General features: G+C 49.2%; 8 protein-coding genes and 2 non-coding genes across 10 annotated transcripts, besides 41 other annotated features; all 10 read right to left on the bottom strand.

Annotated features, from left to right (window-relative positions):
• Positions 1-3,042: a sequence feature (areas not merged during assembly with more than two copies in the genome that could not be assigned to a particular haplotype).
• Positions 1,816-1,840: a microsatellite.
• On the bottom strand, positions 2,135-2,198 carry Tc00.1047053503723.110. Its single transcript, XR_008255211.1, has one exon. It is a non-coding gene; the product is annotated as an H/ACA snoRNA, TC10C1H1 (small nucleolar RNA).
• On the bottom strand, positions 2,239-2,328 carry Tc00.1047053503723.100. The gene has a single exon (XR_008255210.1). It is a non-coding gene; the product is annotated as a C/D small nucleolar RNA (snoRNA), TB10C1C1 (small nucleolar RNA).
• Positions 2,634-3,353, bottom strand: Tc00.1047053503723.90 (glyceraldehyde 3-phosphate dehydrogenase, C-terminal domain, putative; the record flags this gene model as incomplete). Its single annotated transcript, XM_805992.1, has 1 exon — positions 2,634-3,353. One exon carries the CDS (start codon positions 3,351-3,353, stop codon positions 2,634-2,636), a length of 720 nt encoding a protein of 239 aa, XP_811085.1.
• Positions 3,043-3,493: a sequence feature (areas merged during assembly that could not be assigned to a particular haplotype. This can correspond to areas where the two haplotypes were merged or to regions with more than two copies in the genome that were merged during assembly.).
• Positions 3,494-3,929: a sequence feature (haploid, non-Esmeraldo-like haplotype).
• Positions 3,930-24,259: a sequence feature (heterozygous, non-Esmeraldo-like haplotype).
• On the bottom strand, positions 4,109-6,412 carry Tc00.1047053503723.80 (hypothetical protein, conserved; the record flags this gene model as incomplete). Its single annotated transcript, XM_805991.1, has 1 exon — positions 4,109-6,412. One exon carries the CDS (start codon positions 6,410-6,412, stop codon positions 4,109-4,111), a length of 2,304 nt encoding a protein of 767 aa, XP_811084.1.
• Positions 6,437-6,528: a sequence feature (A-rich).
• Positions 6,632-6,652: a microsatellite.
• On the bottom strand, positions 6,879-8,645 carry Tc00.1047053503723.70 (protein farnesyltransferase, putative; the record flags this gene model as incomplete). The annotated part of the gene is made up of 1 exon (XM_805990.1): positions 6,879-8,645. The coding sequence occupies one exon, from the start codon at positions 8,643-8,645 to the stop codon at positions 6,879-6,881; it is 1,767 nt and encodes a 588-aa protein (XP_811083.1).
• Positions 8,716-8,759: a microsatellite.
• Positions 8,847-8,872: a microsatellite.
• Positions 9,050-9,071: a microsatellite.
• Tc00.1047053503723.60 (tartrate-resistant acid phosphatase type 5 precursor, putative) lies at positions 9,089-10,504 on the bottom strand (the record flags this gene model as incomplete). Its single annotated transcript, XM_805989.1, has 1 exon — positions 9,089-10,504. One exon carries the CDS (start codon positions 10,502-10,504, stop codon positions 9,089-9,091), a length of 1,416 nt encoding a protein of 471 aa, XP_811082.1.
• Positions 10,444-10,502: a sequence feature (GA-rich).
• Positions 10,531-10,552: a sequence feature (AT_rich).
• Positions 10,596-10,631: a sequence feature (CT-rich).
• Positions 10,663-10,688: a microsatellite.
• Positions 10,714-10,733: a microsatellite.
• Positions 11,131-11,154: a microsatellite.
• Tc00.1047053503723.50 (hypothetical protein, conserved) lies at positions 11,202-13,979 on the bottom strand (the record flags this gene model as incomplete). The annotated part of the gene is made up of 1 exon (XM_805988.1): positions 11,202-13,979. The coding sequence occupies one exon, from the start codon at positions 13,977-13,979 to the stop codon at positions 11,202-11,204; it is 2,778 nt and encodes a 925-aa protein (XP_811081.1).
• Positions 13,987-14,018: a sequence feature (G-rich).
• Positions 14,185-14,217: a microsatellite.
• Positions 14,398-14,433: a microsatellite.
• Positions 14,566-14,591: a microsatellite.
• Tc00.1047053503723.40 (hypothetical protein, conserved) lies at positions 14,642-16,609 on the bottom strand (the record flags this gene model as incomplete). Its single annotated transcript, XM_805987.1, has 1 exon — positions 14,642-16,609. The coding sequence occupies one exon, from the start codon at positions 16,607-16,609 to the stop codon at positions 14,642-14,644; it is 1,968 nt and encodes a 655-aa protein (XP_811080.1).
• Positions 16,719-16,799: a sequence feature (T-rich).
• Positions 16,807-17,293: a mobile genetic element.
• Positions 17,293-17,320: a sequence feature (AT_rich).
• Positions 17,388-17,425: a sequence feature (T-rich).
• Positions 17,442-17,490: a sequence feature (CT-rich).
• Positions 17,758-17,779: a sequence feature (AT_rich).
• Positions 18,053-18,079: a sequence feature (AT_rich).
• Positions 18,284-18,309: a microsatellite.
• Positions 18,398-21,580, bottom strand: Tc00.1047053503723.20 (hypothetical protein, conserved; the record flags this gene model as incomplete). The annotated part of the gene is made up of 1 exon (XM_805986.1): positions 18,398-21,580. One exon carries the CDS (start codon positions 21,578-21,580, stop codon positions 18,398-18,400), a length of 3,183 nt encoding a protein of 1,060 aa, XP_811079.1.
• Positions 20,824-20,892: a sequence feature (A-rich).
• Positions 21,393-21,417: a microsatellite.
• Positions 21,937-21,966: a microsatellite.
• On the bottom strand, positions 21,984-23,153 carry Tc00.1047053503723.10 (hypothetical protein, conserved; the record flags this gene model as incomplete). The annotated part of the gene is made up of 1 exon (XM_805985.1): positions 21,984-23,153. One exon carries the CDS (start codon positions 23,151-23,153, stop codon positions 21,984-21,986), a length of 1,170 nt encoding a protein of 389 aa, XP_811078.1.
• Positions 23,176-23,273: a sequence feature (GA-rich).
• Positions 23,355-23,395: a microsatellite.
• Positions 23,656-23,682: a microsatellite.
• Positions 23,683-23,724: a microsatellite.
• Positions 23,761-23,784: a microsatellite.
• Positions 23,825-23,868: a sequence feature (AT_rich).
• Positions 23,924-23,968: a sequence feature (T-rich).
• Positions 23,997-24,021: a microsatellite.
• Positions 24,071-24,092: a microsatellite.
• Positions 24,158-24,184: a microsatellite.

The following is a 24,259-nucleotide window of genomic DNA, read 5'->3' as shown; positions in this document are numbered from 1 at the left end:
TTGATTGGATACGTTCATAGTGTGCTATTTCATAATGGCGAGGCAATTGTCCCGTGACTCGCCCCCACACACCTCCACAATATGGAGGTACGGTACCGCGACGGTAGCAAAACATTCTTGGCCTGAGCGCCTCTACGGAAGACACATCCGTCTATTTGGAAGCCAATATTCTTCCGCTCCGGAAGATACTCGGGCGTCGTGCACTCACACAATACGGACGCCATGTACGCCTCCATGATCACGAGGATTTGCGTTCCCTTATCTACTCGGAACCTATGCCGCCGTCCATGCATGGGAAAGCGGCGACATCAATCCCGCTTCCGAGAGATGCTGCTATTAATGGATTGCTACGCGTCTGTGACATTATTGGGACACCCCACAACCACAATCGCGCGCCTCTTGCCCAACATCGAATTTTTCCCTGGGACACTGTGAGCTGCAGCGGGGTGAGATTTTATCAGCCACTGTTTGCCGAAGACGCCTCTGACGATGTCGGGCGCACGGCTTTTTATTCTACTCACTCCTCTTTGGGGGATTGTGATTTTGAATTGTGGACGGACGGTCCTTCATACCTCGCTGCACTCGCGTCTGGATCCGCCGCGCTATTGTATGACTCCACCACGACAAATGATCTCCCTGTGGAGGTACATCGTGCAGCAGCTGGCAGCCTCGCATGCTCATATGGGGCAGACTGCCTTGCGATCGAAAATGTTTTTAGACATCTCGTACCTCCTTGTCCGGGAACATCCCAATCGCCCACACGAATGCTGGAGGAAACGGACTCCCTCTCGGCAATGTAGGCACCCCGCGTTGTCCACCGACCGTGCGAGACCGCGTTACTGAGCAAATTTGGATTATGCTGCTTTCCTTGGTGACGCGAGGTCACCCTGTGGATTTTATATTTTCCCATCACACTGCGGTATTCCACGCAGTGAGGCCGCTGACAAGCAGGCCACGATTGCACGATTCCTCTCGCAGGACTGCGTCAATGCCTGGCACGTGGACTTCCTTACCGCCGTCAAGAGGTTATAATGGAAGGATGCCCAGGAGGAAAAGGAAGGCGCGCACACCGCGTGACAGGCGCCTGTCGGTGTGGCGAGGACTCTATTCCTGGTGTTGACCCGGACATCGGTCCCCGAGTGGCGGCACTGCGCACAGGCGCGATGCGACGCCTGCCCACTCTTCGACAGGCCTGCACGCGCCCTGCGGATCACAAGGAACCCTCTGTGTCGGTGGTGCCGTCCCTCCCTCACTGCGGTGGCCGGCCCGCCTCGGCCTCCGCCGGAACCTCTTCCCGACGTGAGCACCACAACTCCTTGTCGACCAGCGAGCGGCGGATTGACGTCCTCCTGCCCAACCTGCGGCAGAGTGCACTTGTCCGTCCACAGTATGAGGGCACATGCCGGACGTGCTCAGCCTGGCGTTATAATAGTTTGCGAGGGCCTCCCATGCGGATGCCACAATGGCGCCACCGTCTTCTTAACAGGTGCCTCGCGCGCAGTTCGTCACTATCGAAAATGCCAAGCGTATCAACAAGTCAAACACGAACAACGCAACTCTGCAAGCACCAATGGCAACCATAACCCTTCAGGCACTACTCTACCGCAAGCCCCTGCCAGCCGCTGAGCCGCCTGACGGTCCACGGGAAACTCTATCGCACATGTTGTGGGAATGCCCTCGTCGTAGACCACTGAGCATTCGAATCTTCGGAGAAAATCTATGTCGCATGACAGCGTTATTCGAGAAGGGAAAGTTGGCCACGTTTCGACGGACAGCCCTCGGGCGATCAATGAATAGCGACAATGTCGTATAACAAAATAAATAAATAAATAAAAAATAATTTTATTCTGTGTTTTATCGATGCTTTTACTGTTTTCTTTGCTCTCCACAATTATGGGTTGCACTGATGCTTCTCTAAACCTAACCTTTGCACAACACCTAAATGCCACGGAGGAACACCGCACGGAAGCAGGCAGTGGGCGCAACCAAAAAAAAGCATAACAACACAACAAACAGATATCGCAATGCGAAACAAAAAGGCACGGAAACGTCACGTACGGAGCGGAACAGGCACTAGTTGTGTGCGCGGCGGCTGCCGACATCCTCGCTGTCCTCTTCTCCCGCCTCACTCCTTTCTCCCCCGGTGTGGGCGAGCGGCTCGCGGTGACGCACGGAGGGTCCGCTTGCTATTAAAGGGGTTGGCGGGCACGGTCTCGTGGAGGTTGTTGGGCTGGGCGGCATCAGCGTCACCATCTAACGATTTCCCCGTTGGCTCGTCAGGGGCGCGCTCAGATTTCCCGAGTTACATACATAAGAAGCTCCTCATCACGTGCTGCCGCGGTGCGAAAAGACCGCCCATTTCACATGCGCACAACGCCCGCTCAACCACAATCACGTGACTCAGTTTACGGCCACAAACGAGCAACAAAGGACACATCAAAGAGACCCAAGCCAAATACAATAACAAAAATAGAGGCCTCTAACAGCTTCAAGCGCACACGCAGTACACGTCCATTGCCCTCTTCATCCACCCCGTTGTGGCAGGTCAGCGAACAAAGTATGATCCTTGTTTTTGAACCTTCGTTTTGCACGTAGTTGATTCTCATTGCTCGCAGATACAATCTTTTCCCTTCTTATTTACATTCCTTTCCCGACGCCCCCGCCAAGCCCGTTGTTGTTTCCTTTCGAAATTTTTCCTCCGGCAGCTTCAGTGTGCTGGGATGTAAGCAACGAGGTCCAGCACCTTGTTGGGAGTACCCGGTCCCGTCGTCGCACCATGAGGCGAGCTTCGCGAAGCGATCGTTTAGAGAAATGCCGGCCTTGACGGCAAAGACGGACATCGGCGCGACGCCGTTCATGTCGCTGGAAACAACCTCGCCCTCCGTGCGGCCAAGAAAACTCTTCAGCTTCCCCTCGGAGGCTGCATCGGTGGCGACGCGGAGCTGCTCGTATGCCGCCGGCTTCTCCGGACGCGTGGTGAGGTCGACAACCGACACGTTTGGAGTCGGCACACGGAACGCCATGCCGGCCAGCCTGCCGTTCGGCGCGGGAATGCCTTTCTCGACCGCCTTGGCCGCTCCGGTGGCGGACGGAACGATTTTCCGCGTCGCACCGCGACCGCCGCGCCATTCTTTGAGCGACGGACCGTCCGCTGTTTGTTGCGACGCCATGGTGGCACGCGCTGTGGTCATGAGACTCTCAACGGCGCCGAATCTTTCATGAGCGATCCTCGCGGGCGGCGCAAGGCGGTTCCTTGCACACGGGACGTTGGAAGCGATTTGCCGTCCCTTGCGAATCGTGTCGTTCACACCCACGAAAGGCATGGTCGTGTCGTCTCTCGGCTGGCCTGTCATGACGGTTTTTTCGCGCCGGCCTGGGCGTGCCCGCGGGCGGTCCCAGCGGTGAGGAAGAGACCAGCCAACTCGAGCGCGGCCGCCGTGTCGGTCTCATCCCGCCCGAGATTGGCGTGGCCGCGCTCACTCGTCACGAGGGTCTTCTCTCCGTTGGTGGAAAGAGCGCCTTCCCGCGCCGCCAACGCATATCGGAGCGCGCCCCGCAACGCCAGCGACGTTCCCGCAGGAGCGGCGCGCCTGACGCGGAGGCCGCGGCGAAAAACACACGTGGGGGCCGGCGTTGCGCGTATCACGGTCGATTGCCGGGCCTGTCGGGCAGGGGCGACACCGCCAGTCACCTCCGCGCCGCCCAGGGTCGTGTGGGCGGACCGGGCGGCATACCATTCGGAGGCCTCCAGCACAAAGCGAAGAGCCCAACGGGAGACCGCCGTGGCGTGGTGTCGGGGCCTCTTCCCGCATTCCCGGGGAAGCCGGGAGCCAGCAGTGTTTCCCTCGCGGGGCTGCGCTGTTGCCGCGCAGGTCCGAGTAGTAGGGCGTACGTGCTTCACAATGCTGGCTGGCGTGCGGGCCGTCGTATTTGTTCAAGAATACTGCGCTATCGGCGCCTGCCTTTGCGAATCCTAACTCCTTTCGGGGTGGGGTGGCGGAATAGGAAAAGAGGCGGTGTCGGAGGCTGTGAGAATGGACGACAAAAGGGGACCGACACGCGGAATTACTCAAAAAAGAACGAATAAAATAGAATAATAAAAGCAGAATCAGCCACCTCCGGAAAGCAGATGGCGAATCGTGATGGGCTTTCCAGACGGAAGCGCGACTGCTTTCAGCTTTGCCAATGTCCGTTCTAATTCTTCGAAAGGGTCGCCGCTCACCGCTGAGAGTATACTTTTCAGGTAATTCAGGTCGGTTGTCAATTGCTCAACGGCGGCGGCCTCTTTTTTCGCCGCGTCCGGCGCACCGCTGGGGAAGCAAATTGTGATGTTGCCCACCTTGTTTTCAATAAAGTCCGCCACGGCAGTTCGCACAATGTCTTCCAGCCAATTCCCGGCCACCTCCTCCAAAAGGTCTTCGATGCCGTTAGGGCGGCCGTCGCCATCGCCGCGTAGCGCTTCCAGGGCCAGCGGTATTTCAACAATGGCCTCACCAAGTGCTCGAACCAACTCACTTGGCGCAATCTGGGCGGGTGTGTAAGAGGCGGGCGGCGACATACCCGAAGCAGCGTCTTCTTCATTTTGTTTCGAACCCCACGAAGGCTGAGAGTCGTACCCGTTAGCCTTCGCGACGACAGGCTCAATGATTGTGCGCTTCGCCGCTCGCTGGCACTCTGCCGTGCAGTCGTCGAGGGCCTCCGTCAGCGGTGCCCAAAGCTGGGTGCGAAGTTGGTCGTTGACAGCATCCGCCAAACTCGGGTATAGTCGCTGCAACTCGGGTGAATTTAGATACTCCGAGGTCGCTTTCGCCGCGTTTTGGAGAAGCTGCCAAACCACTGAGCGAGCGGACGATAAATTTCCAAGCAAAATCCCCTGCGGCGTCTTTGGTGTCGGCCGTAGGCGAGATATCATCTCGAGAAGGGCCTCACGCCATTTTCCAATGCACATTGGAAGTGTCTTCTCCGGGAAAAAGCGCACAATGCGTTTGACGGCATCGATCACTACATCCATTACCGCCTGAAACTGCTCCCGCCGCAGTGTATGCTTTGGAGCGCCCACAATAATATCCGCAACAAGAGATGCCTCTCGTTGCGCAAACGCCTCCAGCAGACTGGCTTTACCAAACCGTCCGACCATCTCTGAAAAGGCATATGTTGTAACCTGCCTTGCGAGTTTCTCTCGCAACGGGTCGCTGCTGCCAACCGCATTATTATGACCGCCGCCCATGGGCCCAACTCCGAGAACATGAGTACCAATGTCCTCTTCCAACTTCAGCTGCCGTACCGCGTCATAGCAGGCAATCAATTCCTCATTTCGTTCCACACGTTCCAAGATCGGCCCCAACGCGTACGCGATGCTTCCAGTCACCTCGTCCACAATAAACCGCATCAATTTCACAGTAAGTGCTTCTGCATCATGCGGCTTAGCAGCATTCTTTTCCATTGGCAAGGTATCCGCGTTTGCACCACCCTCGAGCTGGACCATGCGCAAAAGGTAATCTAACTGGTCCGAAATCGCATACCCGATGGACGGCATCAACTGACTCTTCAGCAATTCCGCAGCGCGGGCAGGGGAGATGGTGGCCCCAGAAGTGCTTCCAATTAACATTCGCTCCACGCGTTCCTTCTCATTTGCCATGCTCTCCACGGAATACTGCTGAAGAACCGCCTCCGCACGACCAATTGTTTCAAGTATTTTGAGAAGTTGAACCGCGCGGTCGACCTCACGCCGTCGTAGCACATCCATACATTCCACCTCAACAGCATGCTGAACAATCGGCTCATACCTTTCCACCGCCTCAAGCTGCTTTTCCCCAAATGTCACTTCCAACTTCCGCAGCTCCGCCAAATTGCGCCGAACTTCACCGATAGCCCCTGCTACCGCATCCATGTCCACTTCTGATGGGGATATGCGCAGCTGTTGCATGAGGTCATCAAGCTGCTTCATGCTACTTTCCACCTGTGAAGCTTTTCGAAGTGTGTCGGAACATCGAGTCAGCTTCTCTTGTGTTTTTTTGAATGCATTCAGCTGCGAGAAGTAAGGCTTTGCGGCCGCCTCCACTGCTGACTGTGCCACTTCTTGTATGCTCTGCATCTGCGACTGTAGTTGTTGCGCTTCCGTGGCCATTCGTCCAACTTCCAGTCCAGTTCGCGGTAAACGTACGAGCGCCTGGGCGATGGTGTCCTCCACTGAGCCAGACACCTCCTGCAAATGGCTTTGTAACCGATTAAAAAGCTTCGTGACACAAGCCTCCACATCTGCTTCGCTCTCCGCCGTTTTTCCCTCCGCACATAGCAGTCCCTGGAGTGTGGTGTTAATCCAGCGTTTGATGTCTACATGTTCACTGGCAAGCTGATCAAGGCGCAGCTCTGCCACCTCGGCCGCATTGGCGGCCTCCATGGAAGTATGCATGTGGACTGCACTGCTGCAATATAATTTTGTTTTTTTCCTTCTTTTTCTTTTTTCCTTTTTTTTTTTCTAATTGCTTTTTTTTTCTTTTCCTTTTTCTTTCTTTTTTCTCCTTTCTTCTCTGCGCATGTTAAATGACGTTACCAAAACCGCCAAAAAATGACGGCGCGAAGAAATTAAATAGAACACAGTAGATTATCCAAGACACACACACACACACACAGAGAGAGAGAGAGAGAGAGAACAGTAACATCCGTAGCAGGGCCAACAACCCAATGCCCTCTCCTTCTCTATGTGTGGGTATGTTTGCTCTGGATGATTATTTTATGATTGATCGTCGCACACCCCCTCCTTTTTTACTTTTTACCTTGTTTTTCTTCCTCGCTATGCACACACTATTTATTTTCACGTCCGTGATGCAAAAAAAAAAAAAAAAAGGGGGTAAAGGACACGGCTGGAAACTCCGGTCTCAGCATATAAACGACTTCACTCCCCACGTGCGCAGTGCAGCCAAGACGCGGCTCTGGCAAATGTTGAAGATCGGGTTCAATGGAGAGAGTCGCTCCTGGCTTCTGTAGCAACCACAACCAACGCCTCTGTTACTGTTGTGGACTGCAAGCACAATCTCGTAGTCATCACGCTCGTTTGGGATGTAACCACGACGAAGCGCCGTGGCGTACATCAACGTTTCATTTGTACAGCTGCGAGGCAGGTACTGCAGGTTCTGCGCCGTACTCATCCCAGAGAGGGAGTAACATGTGTGGTAGGCGTCGTTCAGGCACCCTGGCTTGTCCATGAGCCCGCCCATCTCTTTATCCTGGCAGCAAGAAAGCACGTAGAGCAGCAGACGTCGTTGATTGAAGTAGAAGTCCCCCACATCTTCGTCTAGAAAGGATTGGGTCGCCGTCTGCTGCTTCCATGTGGAATGCGACGGTGCATGGAGATACGCCTCCACATGTGCTGTTCGCTGTCGATGAATTTCCTCGGCGTGGCGCCATGCGTCATCGTCCATAGGACACATAGACGTCGTGTCGATCAGCTGCGCATGATCGAGCAGTAGAGCTTCACGTGCCGTGAGGCACCGCGGTGTCTCAGTCTGTCCAAGAAGACGCATGTACGATTCACCCACCCGCAAGAGCATGTGGGACGCACCCACCCAGTACGAATAGCATGAGTCCACAAGTTTGTTGGTTCTTCCATTGAAACCGCCCTCGAATTTCAACTGCCTTGCTGATAACCACCGCCGCAACGCTGCGTATTTGCAAAGATGCGGGTAACGCATCAGTATTAAGGCAGCAAGACCACACTGTGTGTAGGCTCCGTGAGCCTCCGATGCGTTTAACCCACACGCAAATCCTCCCTCATGTGTCTGACATGACGCCACAAAAGCTGCTGTTTGTTCTGTAAGTACCGTGTCGTCCCGTCCGTCCGTATACGCGGGAACGTCATTGAGCTGAAGCAACACCGTCATGACCGCCACACAGTACGATGCACGAATGTCCGCCTCGCCACCGGTGTGCATGCAGAAGCTTCCATCCTTGCAACGTAGCGAGAGTAGCCAACGCTTTATGGCAGCACGGGGAAGGGCACGGAGGTACGTTGTCCTCGGCAAAATGCAAAGCGAGCACAGTGCAGCGTAGGATGCGGCCAAATGCGGTATTTGCGCAAGCTGTCCACCTGCAAATCCAACAAGACGCTTTCCATCATCGTTATCGTCATCGAAAATGCTTACGGGATTTCGTAATAACACAGACTCCTGTTGTTCATCCATATCCATTGGATTATTCCTCATATCATCATCGTTGCTGGTACCACTTTTCTTCACCTCCTGTAAACAGCCAAGAATAAAGTTACCGAGCGCATCAGGGGAGACGTGTTCATAGAGTTTCTCCGTGATATCAAGCATATCCGCGGCCTGCAGGGCCCAAAACGCAAGCCATGGCTGGGAACTGTAGAGTCCTTGTGTGGATTCCCCTAGAAATAAGAAACGGCCCTGCACATAGCTGTCGTGCAACTCCCGATGTAGTCGAGGCAAATGATCACTTTTGCAATCATCGGACGCATCCATACACATTTCTTCCGCGGTTTCCATGGGTTCTGCGTCGGGATGTGTCCGCCAGAGCTCGTCCACCTTTGGGTGGTATTGTCGCAAGAATTGCAAAAGACTCAACTCCACCTCACGCTGCGCCAGCGTCGTCAACGTGGCTGGTGGAACGGACCCCACGTAGGCAGCCATGGGATAGGAACAAGTCACCACCCGCCTTTTTTCACACGGTGGGCCCGTATTATGTAAATACGCCCTGGAATATATATATATATATATTTGTCTGTGTGTGCGTGTGTATGTATGGGGTCTCTCACCCACTCTTCCCTTTTCGACACGTCACCACAAGAACAAACTACGAAGAACGACAGGAATCACACCAAAAGACGACAATTATTTTATTTTATTTTATTTTATTTCTTTTGTGTGTGTACGTGCCTCTGCAGGTAAGTGTTGTGAGAATGTCTCGTGAATGGAGCCCCCCTTTCCCAGAGGAAATCTGAGGCTGCATGGTTTTCGTAACGGCTCCGAAAAAGGACAACAAAGTGAAACAAATTAACAAACATAGACACTCTTTCAAACGTACATACATAAGTAACAAACAAACAAACAAACAAAAACTATGGGTGACGACATCACAGACGCCGTCGACCGATTATGCGGTGACGTCGCCTTATCGACATCAAAACCAAAAGTAGCGGCGAAACCAATACCATCAGTGGAAAAAAAAGTAATAACCCATATTCTTCACCCTCCATGCTTCTCACGACATCCACCCCCGTAGTCAAATTCGCCAGACACTTCTCAAGAGTGGCACCGTCATCTGATTCCCAGGAGACAAAACTAAAAAGTACTTTCCCCGTTCGGCTCAGCACGCGATGCGTGAGGTTCCTACCCTTCTTGCAGTGCACCATAACACCATACTCAACGGAATGAAAAACGCTCTCGTTTACCAACCAGTTCTTGTGCCTGAGTGGGTAATGCAACCCAAGTCCAGCACCCCCACCACTATTGGCGTAGTACTGAAATCCGTACTTGGAAACCTGCAGGTAGTGATTGTCTGCATGAACGTATATGGAGGCACATGAATCCCTCATTAGGGGAATAAGCCAATCCTGCAACCAAGCATAGTTTTCATGCGGTCCGTTTGAGAGAATAGGATAGTGTCCAACAACCACTTTGTACGGCACGGAAGCGTATGTGTGCAGGAGCCAATGCCCCACCAGCCACTTCTGTTTTCCATTGTCCCAACAAGTATGCAGACGCTCATGGCAATTATGTAGGAGAACCGTGTCAATCACAACCACCACCATATCTTTACTTACCTTAATCGCGTAATACGCATGCGGCATGTACCAACGGCCCGTCACTGCCGTAACATTTGAGCTAATGCGGGACCAACGACGAATATACGATTTCGTATCCCTCGTGGCATATGTGTAACTGACTTGAGCCGACCAATTGCCCTGGTGATCATGATTCCCTAGTGCTAACAACCACGGCACACGCTGCACCTCACGGCTGCCACCATAAAACTGCTCAAAGGTGGTAAAGAAACGCTTATCATACACGTCCCGCACGCCATTTAGATAAAAGTTATCCCCAGCGGCCAGCACAAACCGTATGCGCTCGTCCCGCTTCTCTGGAAGCCTCTCGCCATCCTCAATGAGCTTCGCAATGAGCGCCGCAACGTCCTTCTGTCCCTGTTTCTGTGGAGGCTTACCGCCCCAGCAGCCATGTGAGATAAAGCAGAAATTGTCGTCTTCATTACTCCCCTCAGAACTCAACTCATCGGCGGCCGATTCCTCCACTTGCGCCTTAACGAAGTTGTTGTACGGCGCAAACGCGACCTCGGCAACAGGGACACCCGATACTGCGGCATCGACAGCGACGGCCGCAACACTGAAAGCGATGGCGGCTGCGAGAAGAGTGAGGCGAGGCCGAGTGACGCATCTGCCCACCATCAACGACGTTGGCATCTCGCAATGAACTTTTCCACCACCACCACCTCCTCCTCCTCCTCCTTTCTTCTCTTTTCCCCCTTCTTCCATGCGGACACACAAAAACACACACACACAAAAATAATAATAATAATAAAAGTGACATTTAAACAGCGACGTGCGTAAACACCCACCGAAAATCGAGAGAGAGAGAGAGAAAGAGGGAAGGAGGAGAGAGCAAAGACAAAGCACAAAGTGGTCCCACCTCCTTTTTTTTTTTTTTTTTTTTTTTTTTGAAACCCAAACAACAAGAAACAACGACACACACACACACACACACTCTCAATAATAATAATAAAGGAAGGAGGAAGAACCGGCCGTAAAAAAAAAATTATGCCCGAATTTATTTGGTTCTGCTTCGCTTTTTCTATAAATAAAAGTCCTGTAAATAAATATATATGTTTGCTTATTAAGCCTGTTGTTTGCATCTTCTTGACAACCTCGTCCCAGCCATTTCCAACTAAAAAACAAGGCAGACGCACACACACACACAGACGCAGAGAAATAAATACATCGGTTTATACTATTCTTAGCCAGAAATGACTTGGAAAATGAGGATTTTTTTGCAGTAATGGGAAAATTTAAACACGGGGGAATAACAAAACAACAACATAAATTTCCAAATTGCATGCATATGGGTAGAACAGAGTTTCAGAATATTAATAATGCCGGTAAACTACATATATATATATATATATATAATCAGCACCAGCTTCAACATTCCCTCTGATTGCTGGGGAATGGAGACTTAATTACGGCGGCTCAGTTCAAATTGATTTATATAGAACATGGTCCGCATTGTCTTTACTAGTTCACTGCAGAAGAGATCAATACCCACAAAGATGGCGATGCTCATGTTCATATCATGGTTGATTGTAAACTCTTCCGGACGAAGCATAAAACTCGCATTACGTGGTGCCGTGAGCTCCTCCCGTTCATCCCCTTCTTCCTCTTCGCCATATGGACAAATGCTGGCGTTGCCATGCGGCACACTCGAATTCTCTCTTCGCCACGGCATCAATGATAAGAGGCTGCTGTTGTCAATTACCATCGACAGTTTCAAATTGTTCAAATGGAGTTCGTTCGCCTTCCCTCGTATGGCAGACAACATTTTTCCATGCGCCATGGAGAACATCTTCTTGAGCTCCGCGTTCAAGCGCAGCAGGGTGGAGAAGTGATCTACCGTTTTGGCACACGACCATGTCTTTGGCCGCTGCACCGCATCAACAAAGTCTTGCATGGCGTAAACACTGTATAGGTTAATGTTCTTTAAAAGCTGTCTGCTGCTTGTAAGCATTTCAACCAATTCATCCGCCACAGGGCCCAAGCGTGCACGATGGAGAATCGTCAGACCCAAAAGCATGATGTCCAGCGATGAGAGCAGGCGGCGCAACACCGGGTGAAACTCATCTTGCTCATGGACAGGGTAAGGTTTACCACGGATGGTGGGCTCCAGAGAGGCTGTTTTGATTTTGGGCGGCAACTGCCGTACGGCACGCCAGAGACCACTGCTGCATGCTTTCAGTGCGTGGATCTCTTGCATCACATCGGGCTCTTGGTCGTCGACGGGCGCCTGCAGGAGACGGATCAGGCTGGAGAGGTAGTCAGAGATGCCATCCATCACCCACACCTCCGAATTGTGTAACACTCGAATGGTGTCGACGGGAAAAACAAAGACAACAATGGCATAATACGTCATGACGGTAAGTGAATTCGAGATCACGCGGGAAAACATCATCAGCGGCATGGCTACCATGTGCATCATGGAAGGAATAAGAAGTGCACAATAGAATGAACAGTTAAAATAGGCCGGGAAAGAAGAAGTAAAAAGTGCTACTGCAATAAGCACAAGTGCAATGGGGTACGCTTCGAGATCAGACTTATGATGTCTCCGTATCACATAGGCCAAAGCCGCAGCAAAGACAAGACCCGCCACACGCTGTAATCCCGCCACCAGTGAATCACCCGTGGCTTGAAGTCCAACACCTATGAGTATCGTCATCCCAAAGTAGTATACACTATCAAAATCAATGCAGAGCGTGTAAACACAGGCCAAGGTGTAGCCACACGCAAGTTTGAACGCATCTTTTGCAAGCCGCACATCATTCGGTGTGGCCAACGTAAGACGCTTCGGTAGCTCTGTCCAAAAATCCCTCCAGTGCTCAAGAAAAAAGAAATCCAAAATGCGACGCGATGTGGACGTGTACCGCGAGCAATCAAAGTTGCGCATAAGTTCAGCGTACCGAAGCAGCTCCTCGCCAATGAGTACCATCATGAGGTGGGAAAACACAATTTGCATGTACCACACCGAGTCGACATTACCAAAGCGGCCTTTCATCATGTCGTAGTGGATCTTGTCAATGGTGGACTGCAGGGATGAGGTGGCTGACTGAAGGTCATCAAACGGCACGGTGGCCACCACCTCACGGGGATTCAAAACACAACCCAATTGCTTCAATGTAACTTTCAGGGCCTGCAAATATGGCTCGAGTGCTTCTTCCAGGCGCCCACGAATAACCCCCACACCGGGGCTGACGGCGTATTGATCGTTATCGAGTGGTGACCGCGACCGCTGCGCAGCGTGGAGTGCACGCACTACACCCACCAAGGCATGCAGCATAGGCATAATGCCACCAATCACCTTAATACGTTCGCTTCGTAGCTGCAATCGTAGCGGCGACTCCCATGGCTCGTAATGGACAAAACTGAGTTCAAAGGGCACGGTTGTAAATATTTTATGGAGTGGTTCCGATGACGTCTTTGAGAGCGCCACCGCCGCGTCAATAGGGTTCTCAGACCAACATGCCTTGACGGAATTATGCACCACCTCCCCTATGTAGACCCACGCCTCTGCCATCGCCTCATCCACGCGCTTGCACATCGTAAATGGCGGTATAAAAGACTGAAAACAAGCAAATCCTAAAGCAAGAAACGCGTCACGCCCCACAAGAAGAGGCAGAAGAGCCCCTTTTTCTACCATCAGCTGGGCCCGTTCAACCTCCATAACAATCAGCGTCATTAAGATCGCCAGTTTTCTACCCCGTACGTCCCCAATTAGACCTATGCCAAATGCTCCAAAAAACACAGCACACCACCATGCAGTTTGATGTGCAAGCAAATTAAATAAATGCATCAACGAGCCCCACAGCATCATCCACAGCAACACTGGGATCATCGTGCTTATCATACATATTTGCTCCCCCACAGTATCTTTGCTATATGCAACGCCAAACAAGGCCAAAAGAGTGTGCATCGGAAAAATATCTGGATATCTATCTCCAATATACATCAACGGAAGAGCCGAGAAGAGTGAGGTACGAAAAGCCACATACGCAGGGTGGCGAAACTTTTGCGAGAGAAGGGTACACCAATAAGATTCAAAGCTCACCGAGTCATCATGTATATTTCCCCATATATTGAGTTTGGGTGGCTTTATTTCCTCCGCGTCTTTTTCCATCAGTTGCTTCATGAGGTTCTCCGCCCACAAGCGGTTCTCTGATATGTGAATCCACTCTATGGATTCCATGGCGTATCTCCCCCCCCCCTCCCTTCCCTCCCCACCCCTTTTTTTTTTATTTATTATTTCCGTGTCGTCGTCCCTACACAATTAGAACTCCTTCTGTGCCCTGACAACTTCCCCCTTGGGTGGTGGATTCCAAATGCTACACGCCACGCCTTTTCCTTTATTTTTTACTTGTGAGATGTGGGGAACTTCCCCTCCCTATTCCGGCCAACAACAACAACAACAACAACAACAAAAACAAAAGAAAACAACGCACAATAAGCAATATTATATACACGGAACAAAAAAAAAAAAAAAAGAAAGCGACATCTTTGGAGAAATATCCCCAAACAGTGCGTGACTGCTTTCCCCCATCCTCACGGCAGGAGAAAAAACTTTATATCGGACAGGCTAGACACGCATAATTGTTTATGACATGCACATATGTATATATATATATATATATATATATATATATTCTGAGAGAAATGCCAAATCATCATGGAACATACGCATACATACAAATAATGAGCAAAAGAAGAGTTGTAACTGGAAAGAGTTATGGAGTATGTTTTCTGTGTATGAGCTTTAAAAAAAAAAAAAAAAAGAATTGTTTATTTATTTATTTATTTATTTTTGGCATTATTGCCTTCACAATAATTCCCTTTACTTCTACCGTCAGTTGGTTATGCCATCACATTTTTGTTAAACCTTGCCGTTATTTCCCACCACGCACGTTGCTCCAACAGCGTGACTTGCTTCCGCTCCACTAATTCCACACTCATGCAAATATGAAGGGCAATTTCATTGTCATTACTATTTCGTGTCCGCCCTGTCGTGTGCAGTGGCGGAGGTGACTGGGAGACATCGGCCACCAGATGCCCCATGGCACAATTCAAGAGAGAGAATATATTCCCAACAGTGTGCTCCTCTGAACCACTCAACGCCGTTCTGCTCTCCATGTCACAAGGACTGACATCATGGGAAGACGCCATGCAAATTTCTTGCGCTTTTGCAGGCGAACTCGCAGGTGGGGTGCATACCGCTTGTGATCTCGCACTTCGACTGCGCGCCGTTTCCACTGCCCACGTTCGATGCACACCAATCGGCGTTTGACTCTTGCTGGGCCGGCGTTCACTGGCAACAATTTCCCGCTCGGCAACAAGCAACGCAGAGGCTGAACGAGGGGCGATGGGCGTGGCGGATGGGCATCCATTCAGATCGGCAGCCAACTCATAGATAAGACTTTCCTTGGCGGCAATAAGACGGCGGCTATTGGCATGGTTCAGTACCATTTGCCATCGCGATAATAGAAGCTTCCACGAGAGATGAGCCTCTCCTTCAATATAATCTCGTTGCGACTTCTCAGCATCACACAATAAGGCATGCGCGTAGGATGCCCAGCCCAAATTTTCTACGGTGGGCCCGTTGACAGACAACGGCTTTCCCTTCACATCACAAGAGAGTCTCGTCAACTCTTTCTTTCCATTTTCACAGGAATACATCGCGGCACCATGCAGTTGCGCTCGGCATGCCTCTTCATATTCTTTCGCCCCTCTTTTCACAGTACTGATGGCGGATGCCAGAATATCCTCCTGGGCATCTAGTTGCTGCTGCATCCACCGCATAGCCTCCCAGAGATGTTTGTCCCAAAGCACTGAGGGCTCCACGATACGTGCCCGTGTTTCTGCATCCACCCCCGCAGCCAATTCCTCACGTGCGGTAACGAGAATTGTGACGCGTCCCAGTCGTTCCTCCATAAGGATGGTGTGCCGCCGAACCGCTTCCTCGGCGTCACATCGGAGCGACCACAAACGCCTCTTATCAAAGTGGGCCTGTAATGCTATTTGTCTGGCTTTCCACCTATCAAACCCCAAGTTACATACAATGTTGTCTTCCGGAGATTTATGTACAACGGGGATAAGTGAGGATTTCCCTACCGCCGGTTTTATTGCTATTGCGGTTGCTGATGGTAATGATAATGCGTTAATTTCCTCACATACACCGTGTGGGGCCAAATAAGACGGTGACGAAAGTCTCGTATCGCCTGGACACGCACGGCTGCGACTTCGACTCCAAATGCCACCCTCCGGGGTCTCGTGGTATTTCTGGGGAGACTCGTGTAGATGCAACTCCTGCGACTCCTGCCGATTGGAGGAAACGGCATCATAAGCCAAAGAAAACGCATTCGACACCATTTTGTCACCTTCCTCATTTGAGGAGATATATCCACGTTGGGTGTGATTCCCCATCGCTGCTGGGGGGAACAGCTGCGACGTCACCACCGTCTTTCCCTCACACCACGCAATGGCCACATCCACCTCGTTCAGCCGCCGCAGGGCGTGCACCATAGGAGCGTCATCTCGACCGTTTCTGCTACTGCGGTGGTAGTTTTCGTGTCTCGTGCCTGCATCCACCTGCGGAGCCGCCATGGCCGCGTCCACGGCAAAGCGTCGCTGCTCCTCTAGCCGCATCAATGTCCCGCTGCTTGCCAGAGCCTCGTAGGCAACGATGATTCCATCCACAAGAAATGCCTGATCCTGAGCAAGCGAGTAGGCGACGCTGTCTTCAAGCGCCATCAGACGCCGTACGCAAGATAAACGTTGCGCCAAAGTCAAAGATGCGGCGGTCGTGCCCTCTCCCGTCGTCAACATCGTCAATGAAAAAAGAGTATTAATAACAATAATAATAATAATGAAACAACACAGGACCGACGGGGTCCACCTGCCCCACAAAAAACAACAAAAACAACAGATATGTAATAAATAAATAAAAAAAAAGGGGTAGAAGAGGAAAAAAAAAAAAAAAGTTGCACCAAAAAGAAAAAAGAAAAAAAAAAAAGAAGGAAGAGAATAATCTTCTGTGCCGCTGGCCGAATCCTGAATTTTTTTATAGAAACCAAAAAGGAAGATAGGAAGGAAAAAAAGGAAGGTAAAGGTAGAAGCAGTTAAATGCCCGAACGTTTCCTTCGGATTATATATTCTTTTGACCGTTCAAGTTGCCTTTTATACTCGGGTGGGAGATGAAATATATTTATTTACTTCCTTACGAGGTGGCAGACTTTTGGGGCCCTCCAGCCACACACGACCCCGCCGTAAAGGGTGGAAATCAAAAAAGGGGGGGTTGGGTGGGTGGGAAGGTGCAGAACAAAAATAAATAAATTATCCAGCCGCTATCGGTTCCCTGCTGCTCTCCCCAATAAAGTCGTTTATTTCCCAAGGATCCATAAGATAGAAAAAAGCATCATAAAGAAGAGCATTAGTGTTATCAGCATATATGTGCATGTACATTACTTCAGTTAGCCAGCTCTCCCGCGATCATTCTCTTCACACGCTCCTAAATAAAAAAAAAATATATTTTTTTTTGTGTCTATTCGTCCGGCTATTTCTCTGTCTGTGATAAACACGAGGCGGGCCTCCTCCCCTCCCCGTGAAAAAGAACAGAAAAAAAAAGTAAGAAAAAAAAAAAAAGGATGACATTATAGTTAGAGAGAGTGTCAAAGAGAAAGAGGGGGAGGGAGAGAGAAAAAAAAAAACAATTGATGGCAGACAAAAAACAACAGGCAATGGGGCATCACTCGCCACCATTTCATGCAAACTCTCATTTCTCCACCCGCCTCCTGCGACAAAAAATTGCCACACATCCAATGGTTCCTCCGCACACACACACACACATGCAGACAGTCAAACAAACAAAATAAATACACGGGTTTTTATTACACGCGCACGCAGACAAACTCACGTACAGAACACCAACAACAACAAAAAAGCAAATAAATGTGCGAAAATGACAAAAAAACGGGAAAAAAAAAATATTTTTATTTACATGGACACATGCAGGCAAAACAGGAACAAATAAAAGAGCAACAAAAACCAATTGAGGAAAAAAAAAAAAAAAGAAGGGGGGAGCTCTTATTTCCTCTTGTCCATGTGTTCCCTCTTTTATCGTTTACCCCTTTCTGTTTCATTTGCGGTGGTGAAGGATGTCATCCGCATCGTCGCTGTCACCTCCTCCCAAGTTTGTCAGCACGCAACCGCATGGTAAATGTTACAAAGGCGTACGTAAATACAGATCTCCATTGCACGTAAGCATGGACCAAAAAAAATAAAAATAAAAAAAAATAAGGGACCAACCAACAATCAGGCAAGACAAGGAGCGATCACAGGAGGAAGAGAAGGGTTAGTGCATGGATGAGCGTAGGTGTCATGACATTCCCTTCCCATCCTCAGTGGCCCACGCAGAAACCAACAACAAGAAGAAAAAAAATATAAATACATGCATATAAGTACATATATAATATATATTAGAGCACAGACACACACACACACAAATAAATAAATAAATAAATAAATAAGACAAAAAGGCAAGATAAACAAGAAAAGAAAAATAGAGAGATTATGTAAGAATTGACTGTACAAAAAATACACACGACAAATCTCTCTCTATTCTTCTAAATTCTCACGAATGTACGCCTTAAGACATGCGTTTACCGCTCGCTCAACATCCTTTACATTCAGCTCCATCGCAGTTACCATCTGTTGCTGCGTGTACCCGACCGCACCTTCATAGACGCCAGATGGAAATGACTCCTTTTCTCCTTTGGAGAGAAACAACTTCTGCGGTAATGGCCGGCCGGGGTGGTCCGCAACAATTTGCCCCACGTCTGCCGCATCACTGATGGATACAACGACGGTAGATTTGGATTCCATAAACTCTATTTTATTCTCACATAGAAAGCTGGGAAATACTTTTTCAATTGGCTCAGAGCTCAGCTGCTCAAGCATCTCAGGAGGTGGAACACCAGAAAACCACGGCAAGGCATAACGACCATGACGTAATATGCCTTCCCCTAGATCTAGCCTAATCATCGACCATCCCACGGAGGATATTTTTACTTCCTTTTCTCCATGTTCCTTGATGGATCTGAGATTTGACAGCTTGAATAGATAGAGGATGGCAGTAAAATATGAATCGTACTTCATCCCAGTAAGCATGCGCAGTGGTTCCTTAAACAGCGGCGCACTGACATCGGAAGACCAGTCTCGATGAAGCGTTAGCACAATCTCATCCGGGCCACCCTCTCCCAAATCGGAGGCAACAGCATAAAGAGCGTGACTTGTACCCATGTTATGCAAACTTTCAATGTCAAAATAAAATCCTCGTTTTGCATTATGCGGCAGAATATAATTAATCCTGTTTCCCATAGGACTAGCCATACCCATAAAGGCTTTTAATATCGTTTCCCAGTCATCACTGAACGGGATGTTTTTCGGATCCATTCCCTGCCAAATAACATAGAGGTCCTTCTCAGAAGCCACTGGCTTTGGCTCATCGGGAAAATCAAAGTACAAGGAGTCTGGATCGCTGTCTAAAGACCACATAATGTAGCCACATGGGCAACAATTAAAATATCTCCCTGGTGGTTCAAATAAGGAGTTATATAAAGCCTGCGAATTTAATGCATCTTCTTTTTGGTCTTGTGAATATTGCTCCATAGCATTTCTTTCTGCCTCAAGTGAAATTACAGAATGAATATCACGGGCCTCGGGCCGCCGCGGGTCCCCTAATCGTATTCGAGAGAGAAAGTTACCCTTCCTGGAGCCCAAGTGAATAGGAAAGGAAGCATGACCAAACACAATGGGTCCACTTTTTGTGGATGTGACGTATTCAATAATGACAAGGGCATGCGTTTTCTCTGCTACAAAAATCCCCAACATGCTGACGTTAAAAGTAGGAAACAAAACGCCTTCACCAACCGTTGAATACTGAATCTCATCAGGAGGTCTTAGTAACACGGCGGGGTTGTCGGCTTTGTTCACCACCTCCACTGTCTCCAGGTCAATGTTTTCAATTAAGTACACAAGTACACGAGATCGCACCGCGTTTAGTGGGATACCAGTCACAAAACTGATGTTGAGGTTCACCTCGTTATTGTATTTTCCATGACCCGCGAATCCTTCAAGATGAGGTAAAACGCCGTCGGGACGGATCTGAAGCAAAACGCTCGCCTCTGTCTTTAATTCCTGCGACAGATTGGCAAGGCGTGAACGCGAAAGTGAGAAGGTTTTAAAATTCCTGGGAAGAATTAGGGTACCGTTTGAATCAAACTGGAGATTCCAAAGGAGGCTCTTGACAAGTTTCATATCTTTAGGAACATCTCCGTCATCTTCCAAAACGGCACGTGGCATGTCTTCATGCCGCGATTCGTCCGTCGCTTTATCCACAGGCAATTCTCCATTTGGTTTCGGTTTGGACGTCAATATCAATCTTTTCCCATCCTCAACGAGAATCAAACGCGGCTGTTCTGTACTGCTCATTTGCTTTGCCGTTCTGACAAATACATCCTGTGAGTGGTCGGCCTGAATTGCCCCGCACAACATCGTCTCTGGGAGGCAACTGCTCGTTGTCTCCAAGCACGTTGACACATCCACCGGTGACCGCCGCAGAGCAGTGATCCACATGCCTTCTTTATGCGCACGAAGGGAGGCCCAGAAAAGAGTCGTCTCACGGCATGTAAAGGTGATGATTAACACATGCAATTCATGCGAATGCCGAAGAGTAAACTCCAACGGGTCCTTCAGTGACAAAAGGATACGGTCGGAGTTTGCCTTTTCAATGGTCGCACTAGCGTAATACCTCTTCCTTACAGCTTCCAGCAAATGATTTTCCAACCCACTGAGAAGGCGGTACTCGTCCAAACCAATAGAGATATCTTCTAATGGTATTTGGATATCAAGACCATCAATGTAATCGAGCCTCAATGCATATGTGGCCGGCCCCAGCAAAGAGCATGATGTTGTAGACGAATCAAAATCCACATCTTTTTCCTCGTTTAAAACGGAATCCAATATCAACCGTGTTTGAGGAATTTGTCTTTGTTTTTGTTCCTGTTGTTGTTGTTTTTCTTGGTTTTGCTTTTCTTGTTCTTGTTCTTGTTGACGAAAACGCGACAACTCAGCTTGCAGACGCTCAACCTCCGTGCTTGGATGCCTCAGGTTCATAAGTATTTGCAACAATTGTTCATTCATGTACATATCTTTTGCAGGTATGATGTAACCAGCATTATTGCCGGCAATCATCGGTGGGGCTAATCGGCGTGTTAACGCCGTGCTGTCTATTGAACCTCTTTGCAACCCTCCCCCCAGTCCACCAGCGTAAAGTAGCTGAGAATCGCTCTGAAGTAAATTTGGGGCCATAGGGTACATACCAATGGGAAGATTTGGCATGGCGCCTAAGGCGTACTGTGGCTGCATCCCACCGCCAAGCTGCATGTCAACAGAATGAGACTGCTGGTGTAACATCAGCTGCTGGGGATTCCCAAACAAGGCACCACAGACGGTACAGTAAAACATCTTTCTTTTCTTTCCTAAGCGTAACACAAACACACACACACAAAAAAAAAAAAAAAAGCAGTACAGACACGAGAAACGACATGCAATATATATACATATACATATATATACATTAGAGAAAGAGGAAAGGACTGAAGTAGACAAGAGGTTATCAATGGAAGTAAACACGTCGCAACAGCAAACAAACAAACAAAAGGAAAAATGGAAGGATAAGTCGCTACAGAAGAGAAAATCTACAGAACTCCAGACATATATACATACATATGTATTCATATGTATATATTCACCTGGATGCGGCCATGTTCCTATAGAAAAAGGGGGATGGGTTGGTGTGGGTGGTTGCACAATCGAATAGGAGATGACGGTTTGAATTCCATTGCTCCCTTCCTTTCCTCAATATTCCCCATGGAGGCAAAAGGTTTATCGTCAAACACTCAGCATTACAGATACAATAATCATAATCATAATAGTAATAGTAATAAGTATGGATTCAGCAAAAAGACATGTTACGATAACTAGGCTCGTTGTAAACGTACAACGTGGCAGTCTTTAACAGGGCCATTTCCTCCCCCATCCGTCCGGCACGAACCGCCAGGTTCCCCTCGCAGGTGGAAGAGCAGCAGTAGGGGTATACATGTATATGTATATATATATACATAGATTATACCCGGTCCTTTCAGTTCGCAGTGCGGCCGTGCAGAGCCGGCACGAGATCGAGCTCCACCTGAAAGCGATTCCACAGCCGGACCTTCAGCGCATCACGGCGCTTACGCCAAACCCGTGAAACGCAACATGCCGTTTTCGGTGGCATCTCCACACGCGCCGCCAAAACCTCCGCGGTGATTTGGCGCACTTCAGCATTCTCACCCATCGTCGGCGGGTTGGAAGTGTCATGCAAAAGATGGCGGGGATCAATGCAGATGGTACATGTCCAGTCAACCTCAAACCGAGGCTTTTTCCGTAATTCCTTCGGCTCTACGTAGTGGCGTAACGTCAGTTTGTGCTGCACAATAATCAACTCAATGTCCCCTTCTTCCATACCCTCTCGATTTCTATCCTTTTCAGAGTACACATGTGCAGTCCAAACGATATCGTGCATGTGTCGGCACCATGGGAATCGAAACACACCAGTAATCCATTGAATGGAAAAAAACACCGCCGACTGCACCATGTACTGCATCAGACGGAGTGCCTTGCTTTGGACTATGTACTGAGGCGAAGCAGACAACAACACCGCATCCGCTTTGCCGTATTCCGTTGACCCATTCGGTACGGTGGTGTTCGTTTCGGCTGTACTCATTTCCCTTTTCGGTGCCGTCGGTGAAGTTCCCGGTGCGTCATTCTCACATTGCTCGCTCCCCTCTGTTTCCTTCTTCAACTGCAGCATGCCACTCATCAGCAGTACGGCAAGAAGTAACGAAGAGGCATCCGCCACGCCTAATCTTTCTTCCTCCGTTTGCCACGCGGAAAGCATCGCCATCGTGTCTTCGCCGCACAATTCCAACAGAAGTTCTATCGATGTGCGAACCCGATCACTCCTCAGCGCAAGACAATGATGCGCGGCATCCTCCGAGCACCCCGTCATCTCCACATGTGTCTTCTGCTGCTGTTCCTTCTCCACCCGCTGCACTTCTCGTTGCGGTTCATAATAATTGTTGCGTGTGGCGGTGCGGACGTACACGGGAATTCGCGGGAAGTCGCGTGTGAAAGAAGTGGAATCTTTTCCAACTTCCATGAGAAACCGCTGTTGCCACATGTCCTCTTCTTCATTGTCATCTTGACTCGCCTTTGGCGGCGTATCCCGCCGACGATTGCCAAAAGAAACGCATGTCACTGCCGATCCCATTTTTTTTATTATTGCAGAAGACTCCTCTTCTTCTTCTTGTTGTTGTTCTGTTTATTATTTGTTCTGTTTTTTGTTCTTTTTCTCCCCTCCTCGTGTTCTCTTCTTCACTTCCTCTCCTCCCCCGTTCCGTGTGGCCACCAGAGAAATAAAGGAAGACAAAGAGGAAAAGTAAATAAATAAATAAGTGCAGCAGTCATGAAGACACACATGCACACATCCATATGTGCATACACACACACACAGAGAGAGAGAGAGAGAAAGGGACATTTGCAATGAACATAACAACTGTCCGTAAATGTGTGCGTGGACATGTATTTCCTCTCGCCCACCTTCAGAATGGATGCCAATGGCAAACTTCTCCCTTTCATGTACATTCACATATTCACTTCCTCTTCCTTTTGTTTCCCCCCCCCCCCCCCCCTGCATGCCAGCAAGATGGTCCGCGCCTACACGTAACTCTCATCATTGTTCCTCCCTGGCAAAAACCAACTAACCAACCAAAACACACACACACACACACACACACACAGAGAGAGAGAGAGAGAGAGAGGCAGGCAGAGAGACAGAAAGAAATTAACACAGAAATGAACATCCAACCATACAACGCATATAATATAATATAATATAATATGTATTCCTATTCCTTGTCTGTTCTCTGTTTTCTTTCTTCCTTATATATATATATATATATCCATAAAATAATAATAATAATAATGGCATGCAAGGACGCTGGAAGAGTGGGAGAGAAGGATTGGTTGTGCGATTACATGAAATAAAGGAATATATAAAAAAAAAAAACAATAAAAAAGAAAAAACACCCGACTCACACACCACACACACACACATTGCATTGCATTGCATTGCATTGTACGTACGTACGTACGTAGGTGCTTAATTGTGTGTATGTCTGCTTCACCTTTTTTTTTTTTTTTTTTTTTTCTCCTTCCCATCCCTCATTTCCCCGCAGTCCTTCTCCATTGGAAAACAAAAACAACAACAAATAAAAATAAATAAATAAATAAATAAATAAAAGTAAAACAACGACGCATGTACGCTGAAAATACACCGCACGTGGAGCTCACTTACTTATCCCCCCCCCCCCCCCC

Source organism: Trypanosoma cruzi, genomic scaffold (genome assembly GCF_000209065.1).
Source record: "Trypanosoma cruzi strain CL Brener 1047053517085 genomic scaffold, whole genome shotgun sequence".
Classification (NCBI taxonomy): Eukaryota; Euglenozoa; class Kinetoplastea; order Trypanosomatida; family Trypanosomatidae; genus Trypanosoma; species Trypanosoma cruzi.
This window is presented reverse-complemented; position numbering and strand designations above follow the sequence as displayed.